The sequence below is a fragment of the Leuciscus leuciscus genome (genome assembly GCF_965113295.1).
Source record: "Leuciscus leuciscus genome assembly, chromosome: 4".
In the NCBI taxonomy this organism is placed as follows: Eukaryota; Metazoa; Chordata; class Actinopteri; order Cypriniformes; family Leuciscidae; genus Leuciscus; species Leuciscus leuciscus.
In genome coordinates this window covers 36,953,911-36,976,730 of record NC_138728.1, presented here as the reverse complement: position 1 = coordinate 36,976,730, position 22,820 = coordinate 36,953,911, and the positions used below count along the sequence as shown (strand labels likewise).

Here is a 22,820-nt window from a genome sequence, read left to right as displayed (position 1 = left end):
ATTTTGTGTTAAAAACAAAAATATCAGTGGCATAAGACCATAAGATATTAGATCATGTAAATGAGAAGATTCATTCAAAATTCTAGATATGTATACTACTTAGAGAGAGAGCGAGTGTGTTTGTGTACTGTCAACAAAATGAGCTGGCCCTGATCCGGCATGATTCTGGACCAGATCCAGAACAGAGCTGGACCAGATCTGGCCCACACTTGGGCCAAATCGCCATAAAGGAATCCGGAGCTGGCCCAGTTCTGGTCCAGATGAGAAAAAAACGGATCCGTGCCGGTATTGGCCCGTTGTGCCAAAAGACACCGGCCCGAGTCCGTTGCGCGGATCTGGCCCAGAACTTACGAAGTGTCTGGGCCAGATGATTTTTGCTATCTGGGATGTCTTCTTTCAGACTTGTGGTGAAAAAAAAGTCCTACACTTTGTCTGTTTGCGTCTGTAGATTTCTCATAAATTCAACAAAAGTTGGTGTACTTAATCAACATGCTGCTCCGTGATCGCTGCCGTCACCTTGTCATCACATGCACCGTTAGGAAGCTCTCTCCTGTACAATGCTGTCGGATCCAAATATGGTCATTTCCTTTTTATCAGCAACCAATCGTGAAAGTAAAAGGGCTGAATGCGCAATCTCATTGGCTGATGATAAATCTTTAAAGCCCGTTTTCTCAAAATGACTTTTCTCTCATACTCCAAGTCCGAAATCTCCACTTCAGTAGCACCTACATACACCAAACTTTCCAGTCTTGTACCTAGTTATATTATGAAGACATTTACAGAGGGATTTGTAAATATATTATTCCTAGCCTGATTTATATAACATTTTATTCCAAAAAAACATGGTGAAAATATTTTTTTTTAAGGCTATTGACAGTATATTCTGATTTACAGGATAACAAAAGTAGATATCCATAAATCCCTCTGTAATTTTTTCCCCCATCTAATATGTGAACACAATGAAAAAATTATTTTTAACCTGGCTTTATCCAATACTCAGATTTAATGCTCTAATTTGCTCTAATATGCTGTAATTTGCATATTTAAACATTAAATTACAGAAAACTTGTAATACATTTTTTTCTCATCTTAATGTAGGTAATCAACTGGGAAAGTTTCATGATGATATCTGCTAGTTAAATTTGTTACCCTATTCACCTGTAGTGTCTCGCCTTAAATTAACACATTTTTAGCTAACTGTGATTTGTACATTACATAACTTAAATAGTTACCTCTGATAACAGATCACTCTAAATTGTAATATGGACTCATGCATTTTCTGTAAAGCTGCTTTGATATGAAGTGTATTGTGAAAAGCGCTATACAAATAAATGTGAATTGGATTGAATTGTTGAATGAGTGTCCTAATACAAGTTATCGAGGCTTCAGTTGATCTTTGCTGAAGTTGTAATGATGAGAGAAAGAAGTTGCAGAAGTTCTTGGATGAATGGAAAGACAAGGCCGCAGCCTGGTGCAAACTTGGGGGTCCTTCAGCGTGGGTCACGTCAGAATTTTTCTTGGGATTAATTTGATTGGATAAATTGTTTGATCTGTCTCAGGCACTACCAATTATCCAATCCATTAGCATGCTAAATATATTTTGAGAGCAATGCACAAGGTTAAGATTTAGTTTATACTACTTTCATTTAATCTACTTATTCTGCATCGACAGGAAAAAACAGCATCATCCCAAAACAGCAACACAACACAATCTGATCATTTGTGATGCATAACATTCAATTAATTTAGTATACCATATTAATCAGATTTAGCTGTTTATTCTTTTCTCTTTTTTTTCATTTGTCAAACCTGTTAAAAAATATGTATCATATAAAGGCCAGTTTAAAGTATTTTAAAGTATTAAAATGAATGCAGAACATTTTACAGCAAAATCAAAAATTATAGTTGATAGATGAAGAGTTCAAAAAGTTGTGATTAAGTAGAGTGCATTAACATTTAAATATGAAGACATTTCATTTACAGAATTTTTTATGAAAGTAATTGTTTACATTACTGAACAGGAACTTTGGATCATATGATCTATATTTTTTTCTGTTTACATATTTATATGTTTCCAAATGCTCTGAAAGCACTCCTCCTGTGGAAACCTCACTGATGGTCTCTGCCTTCTTTCTAACATCCATTAAAAACTGAATGCGATTTTGGAATCCAGACTTGGCTTCTTGTTTCTCAGACTCAATTATCAGATCAATGTAGTCAGGGGTGGACAGAGGATTGGGCTTGAGGGCGATTTCCTGGAGGACTTTGCCAAGGACTTTTGAGATTTTTCTATTAGTCTGGTCACAATATCCTGGACAAGCTCAAGCCCATTTTCAAGCTCTTCAAAGATCTTTTCTTTAGACATGACCTGTCCATGTGCATCCTCAAATCGCTTTAAAAAAAAAAAAAATCCTGACAAGTTTCCTTTCTCATTATGATTTCCTTTCATATAATTTCAAAACTAAATTAAGGTATGAGAAATGTTCTGACTGGTAAACAAAAAAAGAACACCAAAAGTAAAATATATATGCATTTTAAATGTATTTATTGGCACAATGTTTAGATTGTCAACTTTACTTGCTTTTTTTATTATTCATGCAAAATTAATGACTAGCATCAATGAAAGTAAAATTACATCATTCCAAAACAGTATTCTTTTACAATCTGCTAATATGTGATGCATAACGTTCATGTAACAAGCTGTTAGGCAAAATCATACAGGTATGTATTATACATCATACGAAGAATGAAGATCAAGACCATTTTTAAGGTAAAGTATTTTTAAGTATAATAAAAATGCATGCAGAGCATATTACCACAAAACAAAATGTTTTTGTTTATACCTGTAGTAATTGTAGATAAAAGTTTTACTTGAATGCAGAGCTTACTTTTTCTTGAACATAATTCTTTGCTTTACTCAACAGGAGCCATGGATCATAGGGTGATTCATTTTTTCTTGTTGCGATTTTGTATGCTTTCAAATGCTCTGAAAGCACTCCTCCTGTGGAAACGTTACTGATGATCTCTGCCTTCTTCCTGACTTCCATTAAAGACTGAATGCGATCTTGAAATCCAAGCTTGGCCTCTTGTTTCTCAGACTCAATCATCAGATCAATGTAGTCAGGGGTGGACAGAGGATTGGGCTTGAGGGCGATTTCCTGCAGACGCTCCAAGGACTTTTGAGATTTTTCAATTAGTCCGGCCACAATATCCTGGACAATCTTGAGCTCCTTTTCAAGCTCTTCAAAGATCTTTTCTTTTGACATGACCTGTCCATGTGCATCCTCAAATCGCTTTTTTAAATCCTGATAGGTTTGCTTTCTTTTTTCTTTGACATAATCCCATTTATATTTCTGATTAGAGTGCACGTTCCAGGCACACTTTCCAGGGCAAACCCGACACTTTCCATCTGTCATTGCAGAACACTTCTCTTTATCACTATCATTTCCATACTTACATGCATTATGACATGTGAAGTGACACTTTTGGCAGTTGGTCAAATAGGATCTTGATGTGTTTTCGATCTGTTTTGGGACAATTACTTCTAATTCATATTCAAAATCCTTGTTTGCCTCCATTTCAGTCTTGTGTTGGTCCAGAGCATCTCTTGTCTTCTTGATTTCATCCAGTTTTGTCAGACCAGCATTGATTTGGGGCTGGAGACCCTGCACATGCACTTCTAGTTGCTGACGCTCTTTCAGGACTTCCTGTGTCAGAGACAAGCTCTTGGTTTCCACCGTGTTAAGGGATGTGAAGAATTTGTTCATGCTAGAAAATCCCAGATTCCAGAACATTTGGTCAAAGTTTCCACAGCCAAACTCCTCGTCCTCTGCAGATTGATTATTGGTAGCAAACAGAGCAGAGTTGTTGAACTTGAAGTGAAGTGGCTCTCCAGACTCATTGGTTGAACAAGGAACCTCAGAGACTTTGATGGCCTCGAGAACAGGAGGTTTTTTACCATCTGCAAAGGTGACCAGCACAAGGATGTTTTCAGCAATATCCTTCCCAAATATGGAAAGAATGGAGTCAAAGACATATTTCTGTGTGTGTGTCAGACGGGCAAGTGAAGCCTGTACTACAAAACACACGGCATCAATGCGATCGATCCCTCCTGGATTAGAAAAAAACTCCTGAATCTGCTTTGTGATTTCCTGGTCATGTGAAATTCCTCTGGTATCACCAAAGCCTGGTGTGTCCACAATAGTCAGAGAATAGGGAACCCGGAAACCATTATTGTGATTAATTTGATATGCTGTGATCTCTGAAGTCTGACTTTCAGCCTGAGATTTCTGCTTCCCTTCATCTACTAGCACAAACCGGAAGTCGTCTTCCCATTCCACTCCCAGAATGTAGTTAATCATGCTGTTAATTAGAGTGGATTTTCCTGCACCAGTAGCTCCGATCATCATAATGGTCTTGTTCTCTTTATTTTTTTCTTTCCCAAATGTGCTTCTTCTGCAGAATCCATCACTGTTCTTCCATGTTTCAGATAGGTTGAGTTTAAATATGGGTAGGTTTTCATTGCTTCCATCTTCCACTTTTTTGCTCCGGTTGTTCTTTATAATATTTACAACACTTAATCCCTTTCCATAACTGTGGTCTTTTTCCATGCTTTTCCATGATCTGCTTGTGCTTTCTCTTGGCATGTTCAAATCCTTGTTAACAGCAGACCGGCACTGTTTAATATTCTTTTTCTGACCTTTTTCCACCTCTGCTGGTTAAAGGAAAAGGAAATTATTGTTTGTACGTCCACTTATAAATAAAGTATACAAAAGAAGTGAGAAAAACCCTGTGCAATATCACTAAAATGTCACATTATTATATTATATACATACTGTATAATAATGTAGAATAATAATTAATCTGCATACCCTAGTTTTGCACTGATGTAAAAAGACTGACAGTGACACAATAAGACCTCTTGTTAGCAAAATGTTTTAATCTTTTAACTCTTAAAAAAAAACTATTAAAAAAACATGCATGTTCTTTAATGTTTGATTATAATTTTACTGTCATCACATAGGGATGGGAATTGATAAGATTTTATCAATAATAATGCCACTGACGATTCTGATTATCGATCCAATTCTTTAACAATTCTCTTATCGATTCTTGATAGCACTGTGTGAAAAAATGTAGTCATATGCTTTTTTTTAAAAACAAGTGGTTTTATTTATTTTAAAGTTTAAGCTTGAGTTAGCAAACTGTACTTTTTATATAATTTATGTAATAAATTGAACCTTATTGTAAAAAGTGTTACTGATTAGTTATACACCGACTCAGACGTCTCCTGAGTTCACTGTTGGACAGATCAGTTGTTTTAACCATTCATTAAAATGAATCGGTTCAAAGGAGACATTAGTTCGCGAATTGGACGTGTTGTGCGCGTTGTGTGATTATCCCAGCAGTTAGGACATGGACATCCAAGATTTGTGTCAACATAGAAAACATTTCATCACTATATAGTTTTATTTCGTTTAATTAAAGTGTTGTTTTATGTCAGCTGAATGTCCGGAACGCTTTTCAGAGAAGATAAGGAAACTTGTTTAGCACAATTCACACCCAGCAGTATTTCAGGAAAAAAAATCTCTGAATGCTCCACATGAAACTTTGGTCTTCCGACCATTTCCGACCGGCTCTCTCTCTCTCTGGTCGTTCTTTCAGTTAAACATACGCCCTGTCACAAACGCAGCCGTTCATCTACATTAGTAGGGTGTAACCCCGGTATCCTGGCCAAATTTGCCCCTTGGCCTCTGTCCATCATGGCCTCCTAATCATCCCCATATACTGATTGGCTTCATCACTGTCTCCTCTCCACCAGTAAGCTGGTGTGTGGTGGGCGTTCTGATGCAATATGGCTGCCGTCGCATCATCCAAGTGGATGCTGCACATTGGTGGTGGTTGAGGAGATTCCCCCATCTATGTGAAGCGCTTTGAGGTCTCAGAAAAAGCGCTATATAAATGTAACGAATTATTATTATTACTCACCGATCAAATAAGACTTTGGCGGGAGCTAAAACAAGTTCAGTGCAGGAAAATTCATGCGTGAGTTTCCATTAGACTTGCACGGTAGCCAGGCGTCTCATCAGCTCAGTTGACGCTGTGTGCTTCAAGATTCTGACGCAAGTGCTAAGATTCCAATTGGCCAAGAGAAAAAGTGCTAAGAATCCGATTGGCCCAGAGAAATGTCAATTCTAAGAATTATCCAATAATGTTTCGCAAATCTAGCCTGCATGGCAGTTACTGTGAGAAACAAGAAACAATTTTTGTATACTCACAATAAAAACAAAGTATTGTGCTTTTCATCAAATAAAGAAAAATAAACATAATGCGAGTTCTGCCTTCTCTCTGTCAGTGAAGTCCATTCTGAAACACGTCCGAAAATGAACTGTAACTCAGCGAATACTAAGTCACACAGGCACGAGAGATATGTCTGTATAAAGCTTGAATTCTCTTCTTTTAAATAAAGTAATTTATATAAAAAACAAATATTCTCTGTTTATGTAATCTGTATGAAAAAAGAGAGATGTCAGTCGTTCTCATGGCAACTCATTATCTGCTAATGTGAACACGCCCACAGAGAGCGCGCGCTAATGAAACGCAAATGATCTGAGACAATACATGCAAACCTGTGAACGCCCACATCAACTCGGATAAAACACATCAAGTTTAATTAGACTCATGTACTTTACGTCGTCTTGCTTCGCTGTGAGGAATAATCCTGGAAAATTTACCTCAGAAGTGCTGGTAGTTTCATTTCGAGGAGCAACGGATCCAGCTGATGTGAATATTAAGTTCTATGGAAAGTAAGCGATATGGAATAGTGTCTGTAAACCACAAAAAGACTCTAAATAGACTTACACTCTAAATATGAATTGCGTGTCTGTGTGTGAATGAATGAACGGCACAGATGTTTACTACAGCTGTAGTTAACAACAGCGCACATCTGTGCCTTTCATTCACACTTGCGCTTACATTAGTAAACATGTTATTTTTACATGAACACATCTACTAGTTTAGCTTTTACCAAACTATATTGCTACACTGAGATGAGTAAAAATCGACTGAAATATGTTGGAATAAAATGTCTTTGTATAAGCAACGTATTAAACTGCAAATTAACATTTATATGCTAATATATCATAAAAATGATAGGCCTATGTTACAGACAAAATATGAATGTTTAGACAAGATTTCGTTGATTAATTTTGGATAGATTATAAAGTTTTTACTGTAAAAAAGACTACTTTTACATGAAATAAGCTTTTGTTTGCCGATTTCTGCTCATATGTTAAATATATAATATGGGATGTTTTGTCAAAAATAAAGTAGGTATCTTAGTTGAATTATCAACAAAGATGTTATTATAGCGTTTGTTCCAATATTCAAACTAATGAATCCTTAACTCTGAAATACGTATGATAAAATGTATACTTTTTACAAAGGAAGATTACACTTGAAATATTGTTACAATTGTAATTGTTTTTGTAATTGTAACATTTTTAATAAAATAGAAAAAAAAATATTTCTTTCAGGTCCAATAAGTCAAGAACACACATGACAATAAAATTTTAGGAAAATTTTTATTGAACAAATTGCAATTCAAGTTGATAAATTCTGAATTAAATTTTTGGCGGTATGGCTCTGTTCAGGGAGTCCTCTGACCTTTCATGAGCACCATTAAAATAGCAGAGAGTCAGAAGACAGCAGCAGCATTAGGGAACACTCACACAGTTTAGGACTGGGAGAGCTGAACTATTCCCCCTATGAACAGAGCAGCAATGATGACAAAGCAAATGCCACGTTATACACGACAAGGAGGAGCTGGGGAGGTGGCATGCCGCAAAGAGCTAGCATCAGCAGTTAGGAGCAAACTGAATGTTTAAAGAGGGCACCCCGTTTATATCGTAGCCATTAGCAGCGAGGGGAGTTGAACAGCTGATGCAAAACAGCTGATGCATCTCAGCTGATGAGACCGTGTTGTTGGCTAATAGCGTTAGCAGCGTCTTGACTACCTGGCCTGCCAGAACTGATGCTACGCTCAATTTACAAGGTAAATCTAAACAAAACTAAATCTAAATCGGTCAATACAAGCCTTCTCATTAAATTATTTTTATTGTGTTTTATTAGTGACAAATTTGGGGAGAGGATACATATTCCAAAACTTTTTGCCCGTATTCTTAAAGCTTCAAAGAATCCTCTCAGAAAACTCCTAATTTAGCTTAAAAACTTCTACATAGGAGTCTTAGGCTACGTTTACACTTGGCCGGATATTTTCATAAACGGACATTTCACCCTCTCCGTTTTCAAAAATAACATTGTGCACACCTGTCAGTTTACAGAAAAGTGTTCGTTTACATGAACCTGTGTATATGCCGCTGTTGCTATTTTCGGGATTCTGATTGGCTAACGTGGGCTTGAGCTTCTCGTTACGCTGCCACCTACAGGTTTGGCATGCTCTTCATGTTGGAGGGAGGAGAAGTTGTTGCAAAATTACTGACCTCCGAGCACTCATTCATCTCTGCTCCTTGACATAATAGAGCAGCTGTATTTCCAAATGCAAACAGACAAAAATGGTTTGCACCAACATAAATGCGACTGCTACTCTGAATGCATCCATGATCACCATAGCCAAATGAAAATGTTAAACATAGGTCGCAAGTTCTGTCGCATACTGTGACGTTGGCTGCCTAAAACTCAGTTTTTCTCAGTTTACATAAAACAAAGTTTTCAAAAATCTCCATTCTGGCCGGAGTTTTTTAGAAAGAATCATTTTCAGAGGCGAATTCTCCATATGCGTGTAAACTAAGGGCACAAACGAAGGGAAATGTCTCCGTTTTTCAAAATAACCATGCACCAGAAACTGACATGGTTAACACAGTAATGCAGTACTAACCACATAATTATTGTGTACTAAGCATGCTAGAAACATACTAAACATGCTAGCTACACTTAGCTGAGTCATGAAGCATGCTATTATCACCATAATAAAAAACATTTTGTAACTGACTTTGACATACTCTTATTATATATACCTCCTTAAATGCACATTGCCCAACCATGCTCTGTCTTCCTAAAGCCACCGAGTGACGATGGCACGAGTGCGAGGGCCCTTTCATCGCTGCTTGCAGCTTTAATTCTAATATGGAATTGTATTGGAATGGTAAAGAGTGTTGGTGACGTGACAGGAGGGCCTCCACTCAATGATAAACTATGATGAACAAATCTAAGAATGTTCCACGTATGGTTGAAAATACCATCATTGTCCTAGAAAGATAACATTCTGGGAGTCAAGAAGACTATAAAGGAGGAAGTATGCCCTCCCTTCACTGTCACACTCTGCAGCCACTCTGTGTGACTGTACGACTGCAAGCCTTTTCTTCCAAGAAAATAAACCTCATCAAATTGGAAATGTTTGTCTCTTATTCAGTGATAGAATTTTATTTGTCACCAAACTGCATAGCCTGAAGACCCAGCTAAGCAATGAATTTATCATTTGTTTCTCATAATTTTGGTCTTGGCTGCTTTATAGTTTTTTCTTTTTCGAATTTTATCAACTTAAAAAAGTCGGAGAGCGAACCTCTCATGAGTCGAGTGAAAATATATCTGTGCTAAACTTCTAACCCAAACACAGGCGAGTGAAATCTCACAATTTATTAGCCAATGGCATTATTTATAGAAATTATTTAGTCGCATAGCATGAAAACTTTGTCGCATATGCAAGTGATTTACTCGCATTGTAGAGGGTTGGAATGAGATATTTAAAGTCAGGAATTGGACACTTAAAATTTCTATTTTGCGAATGGATTCCCCTGATAATTTTGATTTGATTTTAAACCATTCAAGCACAAGAAGATGTGGAAGAGAAATCAATTCAGCTCAATGCCAGCTTCGACTCATTTTCACGATATTCCAACGTGATGTATGCCAATCTTCAAGCAAAATGAACTGGATTCAATATTTGGAATAATATAAATTTACAATCTGACTTTTGGTGCAGCCTGGAATCATAACCACACCATGTTGCTTCATTTGGCCAGAGGAAAACTGTGGGCATATTCACAAAACATCTTAAGGCTAAAAGTAGTTTCGAACTTGCCGATTTAGGAGAAACTCTTAAAAATAATGGGCGGGCCAGTCCACGGTTTAGACTCCAAAATTTTTGCTCTAATGCCTGGTACACATTGTTCGATTTTGGGCTGTCCCAGATGAAAGATGAGCATCGTGAAACAATCCTGGTGATTTTTTTGTGATTGTGGCTCCTAATGGTGGTCCTACATCATGCAGTGAGAGAGGTTTAAAGATGGCTGTTGTCACGATGTTGTGACCAAAGATAGTCTGTGATCATTTTCTGACAGTGTCATAAATTTAGCATGATCTTCTCAGTGTGTTTGCTGCTACAACCTATGTCTACTGACCAGGCAATAAAAATACAACATGAAATGGTGTATAGATCAACACGACATGGCGCTAAAACGCTCAATTGCCAAAGTGCTATTAATCTTGCTCTATTTATTTACCAGTAGCACATGCTGTGATGACATTTTATTACTTCTTGCTCTATTTGTTTACCAGTAGCACATGCTGATGACATTTTATTTATTCTATTCGATTCAATAGGTGTCATCAACGTACATGCATGTCGTACCCAAGTTTATTAGATCCATGCCACACAGTGTGATTTGTAATGATCTTATAGGGTTGCCGAAATCACACAGTCTGTAGCAGACATAAGAGTATTTCACAAAGCATTTTAATGCTAAAACCAGGTCCTAAATCTTTGAAAAGTTAGGGGTAGTCAAGAGGACTCCTAAGACACTTAGACCAAATCACAAACAATCCTCAAATGGCTGTTACACGCAATCCGCCCAAAGACACTGTACACCACTGAGGCAACAGGTTATATAGAGCCTTTGGTTGCTGAGCCTTCATAAATGCAATAAATATTTTGATTTACATTTAACTTTTTTTTTTTTTACATTTTATGCATTTGGCAGACACTGTTATGCAAAGCGACTTGCATAGCATTTCAAGGTACACATTTTACATTCTTATCAGTTCTTGCTTTCCCTGGGAATCGAACCCATGACCTCGGCGTTGCAAGTGCCAACGCTCTACTATTTATTTACTACTATAAATGTATAGATTGGAATCTGCGATGACATAACATAAAGGTTAATTTATGTACAGGCAATGTGCATTGAATGATGGAGAATAAAACATTGAGTTTTTCCTGATCCCGGCTCCCTTTCTCTCTCCCTCTGCACCTATCTACTCACTGTCCTATCATAATAAGAACGTAAAAAACTTAAAAACACATAAATTAATTCATGCTCACAAATGATCAAATAAAGTAAAAGAGTAAAATAAGCGTATTTGGCGTGCTGTCCAAAGGGGATCGAGCTTGGAATTTAGCCCAACTGCTCCTCCATATCCACGGCCAGGAGTGAGAAGTCTGTAGACGAGTCGGCTGTGTGTGTGTGTGTATGTATATATATATATATATATTTATATTAGTGACGCACCGTACTGAAAATTCCTGGCCGAAACTGAAAATTCTAAATTAACTTGGCCAAAAACCCAAACCGAAAATGACTTTTAAAAAATGTAAATTTAATTTCTTATTTTAAAATATTCTTTGAGACTTTTTATTTAAATAAAATAATTGAATGAATCTGAATTTAAAAACAAGCCAATAAAATAACCACACTTTTATTTAAAGTAACACAAAAATTGGACCAAAAATAGGCCTATATTAATATATTATTAGTATCAATATATTCTTCTTCATTCAGTTCTATCTAACATTTAGATTTATTTTTTGACCTATTATCAAAATAAAGTAGCTATTATTATCAGAGCATGTGAGCAGATAGCAGGGAGCGGATCAGTCAACAAGAGGATAGCGTCATTTTACCAGTGTTGCCCCGCACGGCTATAGACACCTTGTTACAGTACAGTAGGGCTATTGCAAACAGAAACAAATTTAATGACGGCACGTTTTTTGAGCGGGCGTTGCTTTACCGGTGAGCGTGATTGGTACGTGAGTGGAGCGTTTGGGCTGTGAGCGACTGAGCAGAGCGTGAAGCAAACACAAAGAGCGGAACACTGAGCAGTCGCTTTGAATTGTGCATCTTAGAAAGCGGAGCCGCTCGCAAAGTCATGAGTGAAACCTGATTGCTGAACACGGAGGGGCGGGACAGCATATTTCCGGCTTATATTTTTGGCCTTTTTTTCCTCTTTCAGCCAAGCATTTTTGGCGGCTGAAAATTCGTTTTATCCAGAGCTGCTTTATAAATAAATGTAACTCATTTCATAATTGATGTACTTTACACAGTCATTGGACCAAACCGAATCAACACTGAACTGTTTTAAACTGAATAATGTGTTTACTATTGTCTTTTTGAGCTGCTTTACATGAGGATTGAACTGTTTGCATCCAGGACTTATTATTTTCCTGTTTATTACTGTAAAGCTAGTCTATTGTACAACATTCTGTACTGTATAAACTCCTATATAAAGAATATAGGTGATATTCTTTATAAATAAAGGTGACTTTACGTGAATTTGGTACTCACATACTCACATCTGATGCACATACAAATAGGGATGCACCGATGCCACTTTTTCCAGTTTTGGTACTTGCCGATAACAAGTACTAATACCGATAACTGTATTTTCACTGCATTTGTAATTTTTAAATGTATTGGGTAGAGAAACCAAAATAATATAAATCTTATTAGTTGGCTTAATTTGTTAATAAAGTCAATAAAGTAATCAAATGTGAAATAACACTGCATATTCATTATTGTCTAAATTAAATACAGATTCATCTTTATAAAGTTACAAAAAGTATTTAGTCAAGAGCAGTGAGTGATTTCTTTGTCCTTTATTTTATTAACATTAAAACACAGCAGCAGGTTTATTAGACTGTTGTCCCTTTAAGACCGAATGCACAGATCCAATATGAATACTGTGTACGGTCACTTGATATATAACCGACTACTAGGATACTCGCCAAGACGGGCATTTTTACATAATTTTGTGTGAATTCGTCCTTACAACTGCAAGACGTGAAAGAGAATTCAATTCAGTATTCACATTCTTTCTGAGATGCTGGTATTCGGGGCGCACGCTTTAAATGTTTGCGTTCATGAAACTTGTTGACTTGGAAACGTCCTGTAATTATGTAGGGAAACATTCGCTAAACATAAATCAGGTAACAGTTGATGTTTTACTTAAATATACAATTTAGTTTTAATCCAAATGATGTGTGCTGAGTGAACGATCAGCAATCAAAAGCATTCAGTGTGCACGCTCTCTCTCTCTCTCGTCAGTTAACCTTAAAGCAGCACTCAGTAGTTTCGGGATTTCTTCGCTGTATTCTCGCTTTTTGCTCACAGGTTTCTCTCTAGAGCTCCCCCCACAGCTTCGGAATAGATATTTGACAACACTGTTGTAAAAACTCGTTGGCGATTCTCAGACACCAGAGGCTAGTAGATCAACGACATCAAAGCAGACGGGACATTCTTTAAAACGTCTTCTTCATTCGGGTTCGAACAGCGTGAGGGAGCGCAATAATGACCGCATTTTAGCAGATTTCTTTTGGCCGTAAAGCAATTGTTTACATCGCGAGACCTGATATCACGCGATACTTCCTGACGCGGCGGCCGGTGGCCCGCCGGCTCAAAGTTGCAAGTGCGGATTTTCCGCTCACGGGCACCAGGGGGGTGTGAAACGACCACCATTCAACCCGAAATAAGTAATATAACCATTCCAATGACTCCGAAGCTGTTCAGATAAGGTAAAAAAGTTACTTAGTTCACCTTTAAAGGTCCCATTCCATGGATTATTTTTATTATTTTATCATGTTTCCAGGGGTGCCCTTATAATGTTAGTATGTTTTTTAGATCAAAAATTGTTATAATTTAGAAATAAAAGGCATATTTCCTAGACTGATTTCATTCCCTGGTTTGAACACTCTGTTTGAAGGGGCGTGTCTGCTGAGAGACTTCAGCGTAAACGCCCTCTGCTGTGATTGGCTGAAATGCTTGCATATGAAATATCTCGCATTACATGTGAAACTATCTGGAAAACTTTTACTATTACAGCTATTATACGTTTTTACTATTACAGCTATCGGGATTAACGAATCGTGAGAAGTTTTTTAAGTATTTAGATCTATTTCAATCACAAAATTGCAAAGTGACAAGCATTGAGCAGATGACAGCCTGTTGATCGCGTGAAAAAAGATCTTATCATTGCAACGCAGTTTCAGCACTCACTAATGATTTCACCAATGCAAACATGAGGTATATAAATACAGTAAGAGCTTCGTTGTGCAGTGTAACAGCGTCATTGATTTCATAACGAGTTTTGGCAAGTGTCCATATTAAACTCGCGCTGTGTGATTGACAGCTTGGACGATTGGAAAGGGGTTGTTCTTTGATCGCTTTCTGTATATTAATCACAGTTTAAGTAAGATTATTTTCATCCTACTAAGAGAAATGATGTGAAGTTGATCGCTACTTCCATATTAAATCACTACTTGTACTTACCGCTTGCTGGAATATAGTTGAAATTTCCCCCTTCGTCAATATGAAACGCTGAGAGAAGCCTGCTTGATATTATCCCAGGTTAGAAAAACAGTCCGTGGTGAAAAGGACAGAGCAAACTAACAACTTCGAATTAAACTTTTGCGGTATCCGATTATAGGTAAACATCAACCGTCTGTTGACATTTCGCCATCAATACGCCTGTGTTCCTGTGGGCGGAGGTTAGTCTAAACACGGTTCTGGTGATGTCATTAATGCAGGAAGTAGAGGGGTGTAGTCCAATCGAGCCGTTTTATGTAGTCAACTTCTGTTAAATAAAATATCTCGCTTGGCATTGAACTTTGAGCTTTATAATTTTACAGATATTATTTATACTCTAACAACAACATTACACACTAACTAAAGTTTGAAACATGAGATCACGAAGAACGGGACCTTTAACACATGCCTCGTTTTACTTTCTTTACCACTGACTTCCGACTGAACTACAAACTTTCCACTGACGTCTGTGAAAAAGGGATGCGCTCAACAAGTTTGTGTGTCTGTGCCATTGTGCACTCGTATTAATGCGCAGGCATTTTATATTTCACTAATTAGATAGTTGTCTGTTTTTCTTTTTCTGGACTCAAACACTGTACACACGCTGCATGGTATCAGTTTTGGTATCAGAGTATTTTTTTGAGTATGAGAGCTCAGTATCTGAGATACTGATATCGGTGCATTCCTACACACAAATCATAGTGTGCAAATACTGAATTTAGTTTTCTTTCACATCTTGCGCTTAAATATGCAAAATTGTCAAAATATCCTCTGTCATACAAGGTTCTGCTGCTTTAAGTGACCATAAACAGTTGGGAAAGAAATCACATGTTTCTCTAGTATATTGGATCCATGCAGCTCTAGTCAGCAGCCTAATGTTCCTGCTGACATATTATATCCTGACATATAATTTGTCAGCAGCCTAATATTCCTGCTGCTTGTATGTGTTTAAGGTTAATCAAGTAACAAAGGAAAATCATTCCCTAATCTTATTAAGGATTAATATATTTTACTTATAAAATTACAACTGTGCAGTGTTATTTTACATTTGATTTAAATTTCTGTACCTAAATAGACCTGAAAACCTGAAAAGCACTGTTTATTTAATTTATATCTTTGTTCAATTGTATTTATTTGGTTGTTTTTGCTTTACGCGTGAGCTGCGAATGGGTCCCAGACAGAAATACATCATCAGCTAGGCTTTATCGTTATTATCACGGGAAGACTAATTCTTATCGTGGGGAGAATTGTTACTGGTATGTCGCAAAAGATAATATATTGCCCATCCCTAGTTGGATGTCCACCTTAAAAATCATCACCATATTTATAATAAAACCATCATATTTAAAATATTGTAAATAAATCAAATAATATAGTAGAATTTATTAAATATATACTGTAAATATATATTTGTGATGGATTTTTTTAATCAATCATATCTAACATTTATTTTTCTTGCAGGAATAACATTCTTATGCTTTTGAATCCTAAATGTTTCCAAACCCTTTTACTCAAAAACTTGTGACTGAGTGTGTGTGTGTGTGTTAATGAATCATGGCTGAATTTAACAACAAAAGGGGAAATGTATCTAGACCATAGACTGTAAAAAATATGGACAAAGCGTCTGTGACGTCACCCATAGACTTTCTGAAGAACGGGTTTGAAGCCGTTTATGGGGGGAAGCCACCTTCTGGCCAATCCATATATGGGTAAAAGGGCGGGCTTTGTGTGAGACTGGAACGATGTCATTTTCGCGTGAAGAAAGCAACATAAACAACAATGGATGACATACAGCAGATCTTGTTCTTGCTTCTCGGCGTGTTTGTCACAAGAAGCCAAGCGCCGACATTAGGCGTTTCTCGATAGCAAGTACGCAAAGTTTGGACTTAATTGCCAAGTCCGACTCAGGAGAATGACTCCCGAGGACGCGAGTCCAGTTATTCTGCGTCACTCAGCTCGCTCTGCTACTCCGGTTATCTCTGTATGTATATTTTAGGCAACAATAAAACAAAATATGTTATAAAACACCACACTGCCTCTTTTCGTTTTAATTTAAAGAAATCTTAAACATTATAGCCACACAAATGTGGTTCAGGCAACGCGTAACGTTATTGATTATATTCACTGCATAACGTTAGCCTATTTATAACAAAACGAAATATAAAACACAACCCTGCCTCTTTTCATTTAAATATAATATAAAAATATTAATATGGTCCAGGCAATATGTGCATTTGTACTAAACAACAGATTTTGCAGTAAACAACATTACAGATCATCTTCGTTGTATTAAAATTTAAAATGACAAAACTCAACCCAGTCTCTTTTTGTTAAATTTCAGTTTTATCAATATTAGCCATTATAAAAGTATAAGTGAAAGGTACAAGAAGCTATACAAATAAAGCAAACAATTCAGTCAAACATACAAAGTCAGCGCTCTAGTCTAACCATACAACGGTAAAGTTAAATAGCTTATAAAGTTAAGAAACTTCACTTAGCCTCAGCCAAACCGATTGGCCAGGTAACAAATTATAGATTCACGAGACCAAAAATCGCCCGTTAGATATACACAAGACGAATTATATCTCATGTAGTATAACCACTACAGAGACGCCAGAGTCAGCGGCAAACGTCAAAACGACTAGCCGAGGAAAGGCTGTTCCAGGCGGGGTACATGAGCGTCATCATCTGGATCTCAACTGGATAAAATTTTCATAAATCTTTATAAATAAACCACAGATTTGAGCTTTAAACAACTACATTCTCGCCTGAAAAACTCTTAAAACTACATTTTATGATACAAAAACAGTAGTATTATATTTCAACTGTATATTAAAAAAATGGCGCTTATGTTGTCATTCTCTTCGACGCAGCCTATGCTCGTTATCAGCTGTCAATCAAGCTGTCAATCAAAGTTAACCACGCCCTTATTTGTCATACATTTTATATCTAAATACGATCTAAACTAACGAGTTAGAAAAAAATTCACAGCCCTCACAGTTGTCAGGCACTCGGAACCTATCGAAAAATACAATAAAAGTCCATGGGACCAACCTGTAAAAACATGAATTTATGCTGTGAAATCGGACATTTTAACATGGGGGTCTATGGACATTTGCTCCCTTTTGGGACCTCCCCCTAGCGGATTTTCGATGTATTGCAGTTTTTCGCACTTCCGGGTAGGCTTCATTTTTTAGATTAGAATGTTGCCGCTTGATCTAGACGGATGTCTAGGTTTATGAGCTCGTGATTTTGAGTAACAAAGTCAAGCAATCAAGAAAACAGAGTTTGCTTCTACCTAGTAACAAAATGGTTTGCAAACCAATCAAATTGTAGGGAAATGATTTAATGCATCATGTAATTTTCGCCATGCTCCTATTGTATAAAAACTGTTGTATTCTTTTTGCTGTTGGGATTCTCTCTGATATTTGTCTGAGATCCTCCGGCTGTGATCAAAGCATATTCGAAAGCATTGTCTGGAGTCTGTTTAGTTAAAGGGAACCTATTATGACTCTTTTCAAAAGATGTAAAATAAGTCTCTGATGTCCCCAGAGTATGTATGTGAAGTTTTAGCTCAAAATACCCAACAGATCATTTTTTACAGCATGTTTAAATTGTCATTTTTTGGGGCTCAGAAAAAAGCGCTGTTTTAGTGTGTGCCCTTTAAATGCAAATGAACTGCTGCTGCCGGCACAGGGGGCGGAGCCTCACGAGCTCGCTCAGAGCCAGGAGAATCTCATCTGATAATATCAGAACAGAAACTCTAGTAGTGGGAAGTTCGGATAATTTTACTGACTCGGATCTTTGAGTCTCGTTAAGCAAAATGAACGAATCTTTTTTCGAGTCATTTCGTTCATTTCAGCATAATATAATTAAAATGGCATGTTAAATATCCCAACATATCTAGTACTTACGAAAATGTTGATTACATTTGTAAAAAGAATAAAAATAAACTATAGGGTAATGCAGCCAAAGCCAAATTATAAGAAACCGAAATGTTTTATTAATTGATTAGTTGTTGGGTCTTAAGTTCAGGCTATTTCAGTCTGACTCTGTTAGTTCACCTCGACTCCTGATCCGAGACGTTCTTTCCTTTGCAACTTCATATTTATCACGTTTGTTCTCCTCCTCTCGTGTCTCGAGACGTTAGTTGTCGACTCGTCAGTGTCTGACTCTGATCTGTCTGCTGGGCCGTGCCGTGTGTGATAGGCTACAGCAGGGCCGGAAACAGAAAAGATTAGTTCATCTTTCGAGTCTCGAGTTCGGGTTTGGGTCCGAGTGTTGACCCGAACTTGAACTCGAGACTCGAAGATGAACTAATCATTTCTGTTTCCAGTACAGATTCAGAACCCATATGTTGCGTATTGCGCATGCGCGGTCAACACAAAATGAACGAATCACTCTCTTAGACAACTGAACTCGGTAGTCCCGAGTCATATTAAAGATTCGTTCAAAATGAACGAATCGTTCATGAACGACACATCACTAAGAAACTCTCAGTTGCGGTGTTCATTTCGACTCGGAGTCGGACAATAATGCCCACAGAGCCAGAGAATATATGCTGTATGGAGATTGAACAGGTATAGTTTAGTTTAATTATTGTTATAATTGACTTGTCATCTGCTTTTATCCACTATTAATACAAGCCTGCTGTAGCGGACCTCGTCCGAATGATGACCAAAATATACTGATGAGTTCAGTGAAGTTTATTGTACATCACACAAAAGATGAAGCGTTAGTTTTACTCCAGAGAATCACAGTAAGAGCTGAATAAACACAGTATAAGATGTGAGCATTAAAGTCTTATCCATAAACTCTCTCTCTCCCTTTCATTATCATGGAACATACACAGCGAAGTACACAAAACACTCGTTACAACTAACAGTAAACAAATATATACACACCTTTTCAGTGGGTGCTAAATAAACTGGTAAACCTTATATAGATAAAGAGCGCGCTCTCACTTTAATTTCTGCCGTGGTCAGTAACGTTAGGCCTGTCGCTCTGAAGACCGTAAGCTGGATCACAAACAGTACAGATCCATCCTTGAGTAACAACGAGAGTAAATGAAGACTGCCATGTTCATTCTTACATCCAACAACAAAACACCTCAATCGCTAAGGAGACATTCTTGTCTACAGCTGCTCAAGCGTCGAAACAAACAGCTCACTCAGGGCGGGTCTATGCTCAAACTGCAGTGTGCAAGTATGTGCGTGGAGAGTTTGTGTGTGTGTGTGCGCGCGCGCGTCTCATATGACTATGTGCGCGGAGAGTTCCGCGCGTCTCGTGTGTAGAGTTTGCTTGTATGTGCGTGAGCGACTTTAGGTGTGTCGTTGTGCATTTCATATGTATTTGTTTTATCAAAAACTAATAAATTATAGTTTTTTTTATTTAAAATAAAAGGAAAAGGAATTTACAAAGGAAATGTTTACTGTTCATGTTTTTTTATTGTGTGGAAAAATCCCACTTAAAAACACAGACCGCCATTACATTTTTCCTCTCGCGCACCCCCTGGTGGTAGCTCGCGTACCACACTTTGGGAATCCCTGGCATAGAATCTGAGAACAGCTCATTCTGAGACAGTGCTTATGATTTATTGAGATTGTAAAAAAAACACTGGGTGGATTTTTATCATTCTAGGGTGGTTTTGCTCACACACTGCCAACACACTTTATGTTCAAACACCACGTAAAAGTGAATTTTGCATAATAGGTGCCCTTTAATGCTGCACAGCGAGTTAGGTAGTAAAGCCTACTAGACAATTTGACAGTGTTATAGGAAAAGGGATGAGACGTCATCCGACTCGAAGCCAGTTGTCAACTGTAGACGCTGAGCTAGATTATAAAGATTATTAAGTGTCGACTGTAGACGCCCCAGATAATTTTGAGTCAGGTGCGAAATAAGAAAAAAATCTACCATAATATTTTTTTTTCTGGAAGTATTGAAAAGCACATTTTCTTAAGGTGTGCCTTTAACCCTTTTATACTCTATAGTTCATTAATAAATCATTAAATATTTTGTATTTACTGTTTGAGGCTTTACTGTACCAATACAAAATGTGATATTTTTTTTTAACAGCCAACATGGTGAAATTACATGTAAAAAAAAAAAGAGAGAGAGAGAGAGAGAGAAAAAGATTTAGTTTGAAAATTAATCAGATTTCTCAAAACTTCCAGAAATGATCAAATCATGTCAGATATTTTTATTCTGAAGTTAATCTAAATCTTTAAAATGACCTTACACAGAGAAAAATGTAAAATAAAACAAACTTCTTAGTAATCTAGTAGGTGAGGACTACAATGCAATCAAAGTAAAATGCAACAAAAATGTTTTCAAGAAAAATGCTACAAGAACACCATTTTTTTTCATTGGAATTAGTTTTGTTAATAGTAGATGTTTTCTCTATACATTTGAACATGATTTTGAATGTGATTTAATAACTTTGACTGTACCTTTAATCCTCATTAGGAAAAGTTGTGCACTTGTTTAACCTTTAATCCTCCTTAAAATGATCTTTTTGGTTTTCTCTTATCTTTTTTGTCTGTATAATTATACTTGTTGAAACGACTGGCATCTACTGTATATACCCCACTGTTCAAAAGTTAGATTTTATCATGTTTTTGAAAGAAGATTCTTATGCTCACCAAGCCTACATTTATTTGATCAAGAACACAGTTGAAAACAGCAATATTGTGAAATATTATTAAAATGTAAAATAACTGATAATGCACTCACCTGGACTAAGCCCTGCTTTTTTCTGTGTTAGCAACCGATCACTGTTTGTCTTGAAAAATAATGATTGAATAAGAAAGGTTTTGATTATTATTAAAATCACAATAAAAAACTTACATTGTTTTTTTGGCCTTTGAAACTACTGCCTACTACAATGAATTTCAACTTTATTGTTTAAGATGTCATCTAGACCTTTTAGATTTGGTCATTTTTTAAATACATTTTCATCAATGCAGAATCAATGGGCTCTATGTTTAAGGAGACTTGCTTTACTCACTTTTGTTCCTGGTTTGCAGTTTAGTCCTGTGCCAGACTCTCCTCCACTGCGAGCGCTCACTGTTGGTGACGCTCTCTGTCTTCCTGTTCTCTTGTCATTACTCAAATTCTGCTTCGTTCCCTTCATCCTGTCCTGAGTTCCACGAGTAGCCATCGTCTGAAGCTCTTGTTGGTCTTTTGTCAATCTGCGTTTAGGTCTTCTGTTACACTCCTTGACACAACAATTCACACGAGCTATTTATTAATTATAGATTTGACAGCTGTTTTTTTACATTTCAAATTTTAAACCTGGTATGACATGCCATTTATAAATAGAAGAGAAATTGTTTAAGATTAAGATTTTCAATCTTTTACTGTAGTTTTGTACAACTTGTTGACATAACATACAAGGGTATCAGATTATAAATCCTACTGCTGAAAAAGTTGTTTAATCATATTTAAAAAGAACTGAAGCCTAAGTTTATATCTACAATCACTGCAAATAAGCTTTTTTTTGTAAAAAAAAAAAAAAAAAGTCAAAATACTTGCAACAGTTTGTAAATGTATTTGTTAAACTAGAAAATACACAGTATAATTTATTTTTCAGTTTTAGTAAATTAATTCTAGTTTTATATTTATTTGATCCCTTAATTCAACAAGGACAAAACAAAGATTAGTGTCGTCCATATTGAAAGTAAATAAAGACTTTAATAAAATTAGAAAAAAAAAGTTTGTATTCTGTGTATGTAGCCTAAAATGACAAGAAAAAGACTTACTGTTATTTCAGTTTCCTCTCGAATCTGTTCTTCATCTGTAGCTGCAGAAAGCCTCTGCTTGATTTTTATAATCTCTAACTGCTGCTCCTCCCCATTATGAAAAAAAAGAGACTTGAAGTTTTACTTTAAGTTTTTTTTCTCAGTAAACGCCCAAGCACTAGATGGCCAAACTCACCCCTCTCTACAAAAGAGAAAATAGACTTGAAGTTTTACTTTCAGTTTCTTTTCTCAGTAAACGCCCAAGCACTAGATGCCCAAACTCACCCCTCTCTACAAAAGAGACAGCTTTGAAAAGAGTGAGACAGGCTCATTTGGTCTTCTTTTTCAGCTGAAATAAATAATAATAAAAAATAAAGGAAATGTGTGTTGTTGTTTTTTATTGTTTATATATATACTGTATATAAATGTTGAAAGAAATTGATGAAATTGTTTGAAAGACTTGAAAATCTTTAAAAAGATAAAA

General features: G+C 36.6%; 1 protein-coding gene across 4 annotated transcripts; it reads right to left on the bottom strand.

The window, feature by feature from the left end:
- Positions 1-2,022: 2,022 nt before the first annotated feature.
- On the bottom strand, positions 2,023-22,492 carry LOC309497336 (uncharacterized protein). 4 transcript variants are annotated; one of them, XM_082167551.1, is made up of 4 exons: positions 22,358-22,492; positions 21,604-21,813; positions 21,330-21,378; positions 2,023-4,714 (listed from the first exon to the last, which is right to left on the bottom strand). In XM_082167551.1, exons 2-4 carry the CDS (start codon positions 21,754-21,756, stop codon positions 2,868-2,870), a joined length of 2,049 nt encoding a protein of 682 aa, XP_082023677.1. In that variant the 5' UTR covers positions 21,757-21,813; positions 22,358-22,492; the 3' UTR covers positions 2,023-2,867. The 4 variants fall into 4 exon arrangements, with proteins under 4 accessions (XP_082023677.1, XP_082023678.1, XP_082023679.1 ...); XM_082167552.1 differs by having other exon boundaries at positions 2,025-4,711; XM_082167553.1 differs by lacking the exons at positions 21,330-21,378; positions 22,358-22,492 and having other exon boundaries at positions 2,027-4,714; positions 21,604-21,737.
- Positions 22,493-22,820: the final 328 nt, after the last annotated feature.

Excerpts from the sequence above, each read along its gene's own strand:
- LOC309497336 (XM_082167551.1), bottom strand. The coding sequence starts at position 21,756 with ATGGCTACTCGTGGAACTCAGGACAGGATGAAGGGAACGAAGCAGAAT. Across the intron at positions 21,379-21,603 it reads ACTGCAAACCAGGAACAAAA|ACAAACAGTGATCGGTTGCT; the intron begins GTGAGTAAAGCA and ends TTATTTTTCAAG. Across the intron at positions 4,715-21,329 it reads AAAAGCAGGGCTTAGTCCAG|CAGAGGTGGAAAAAGGTCAG; the intron begins GTGAGTGCATTA and ends TCCTTTAACCAG.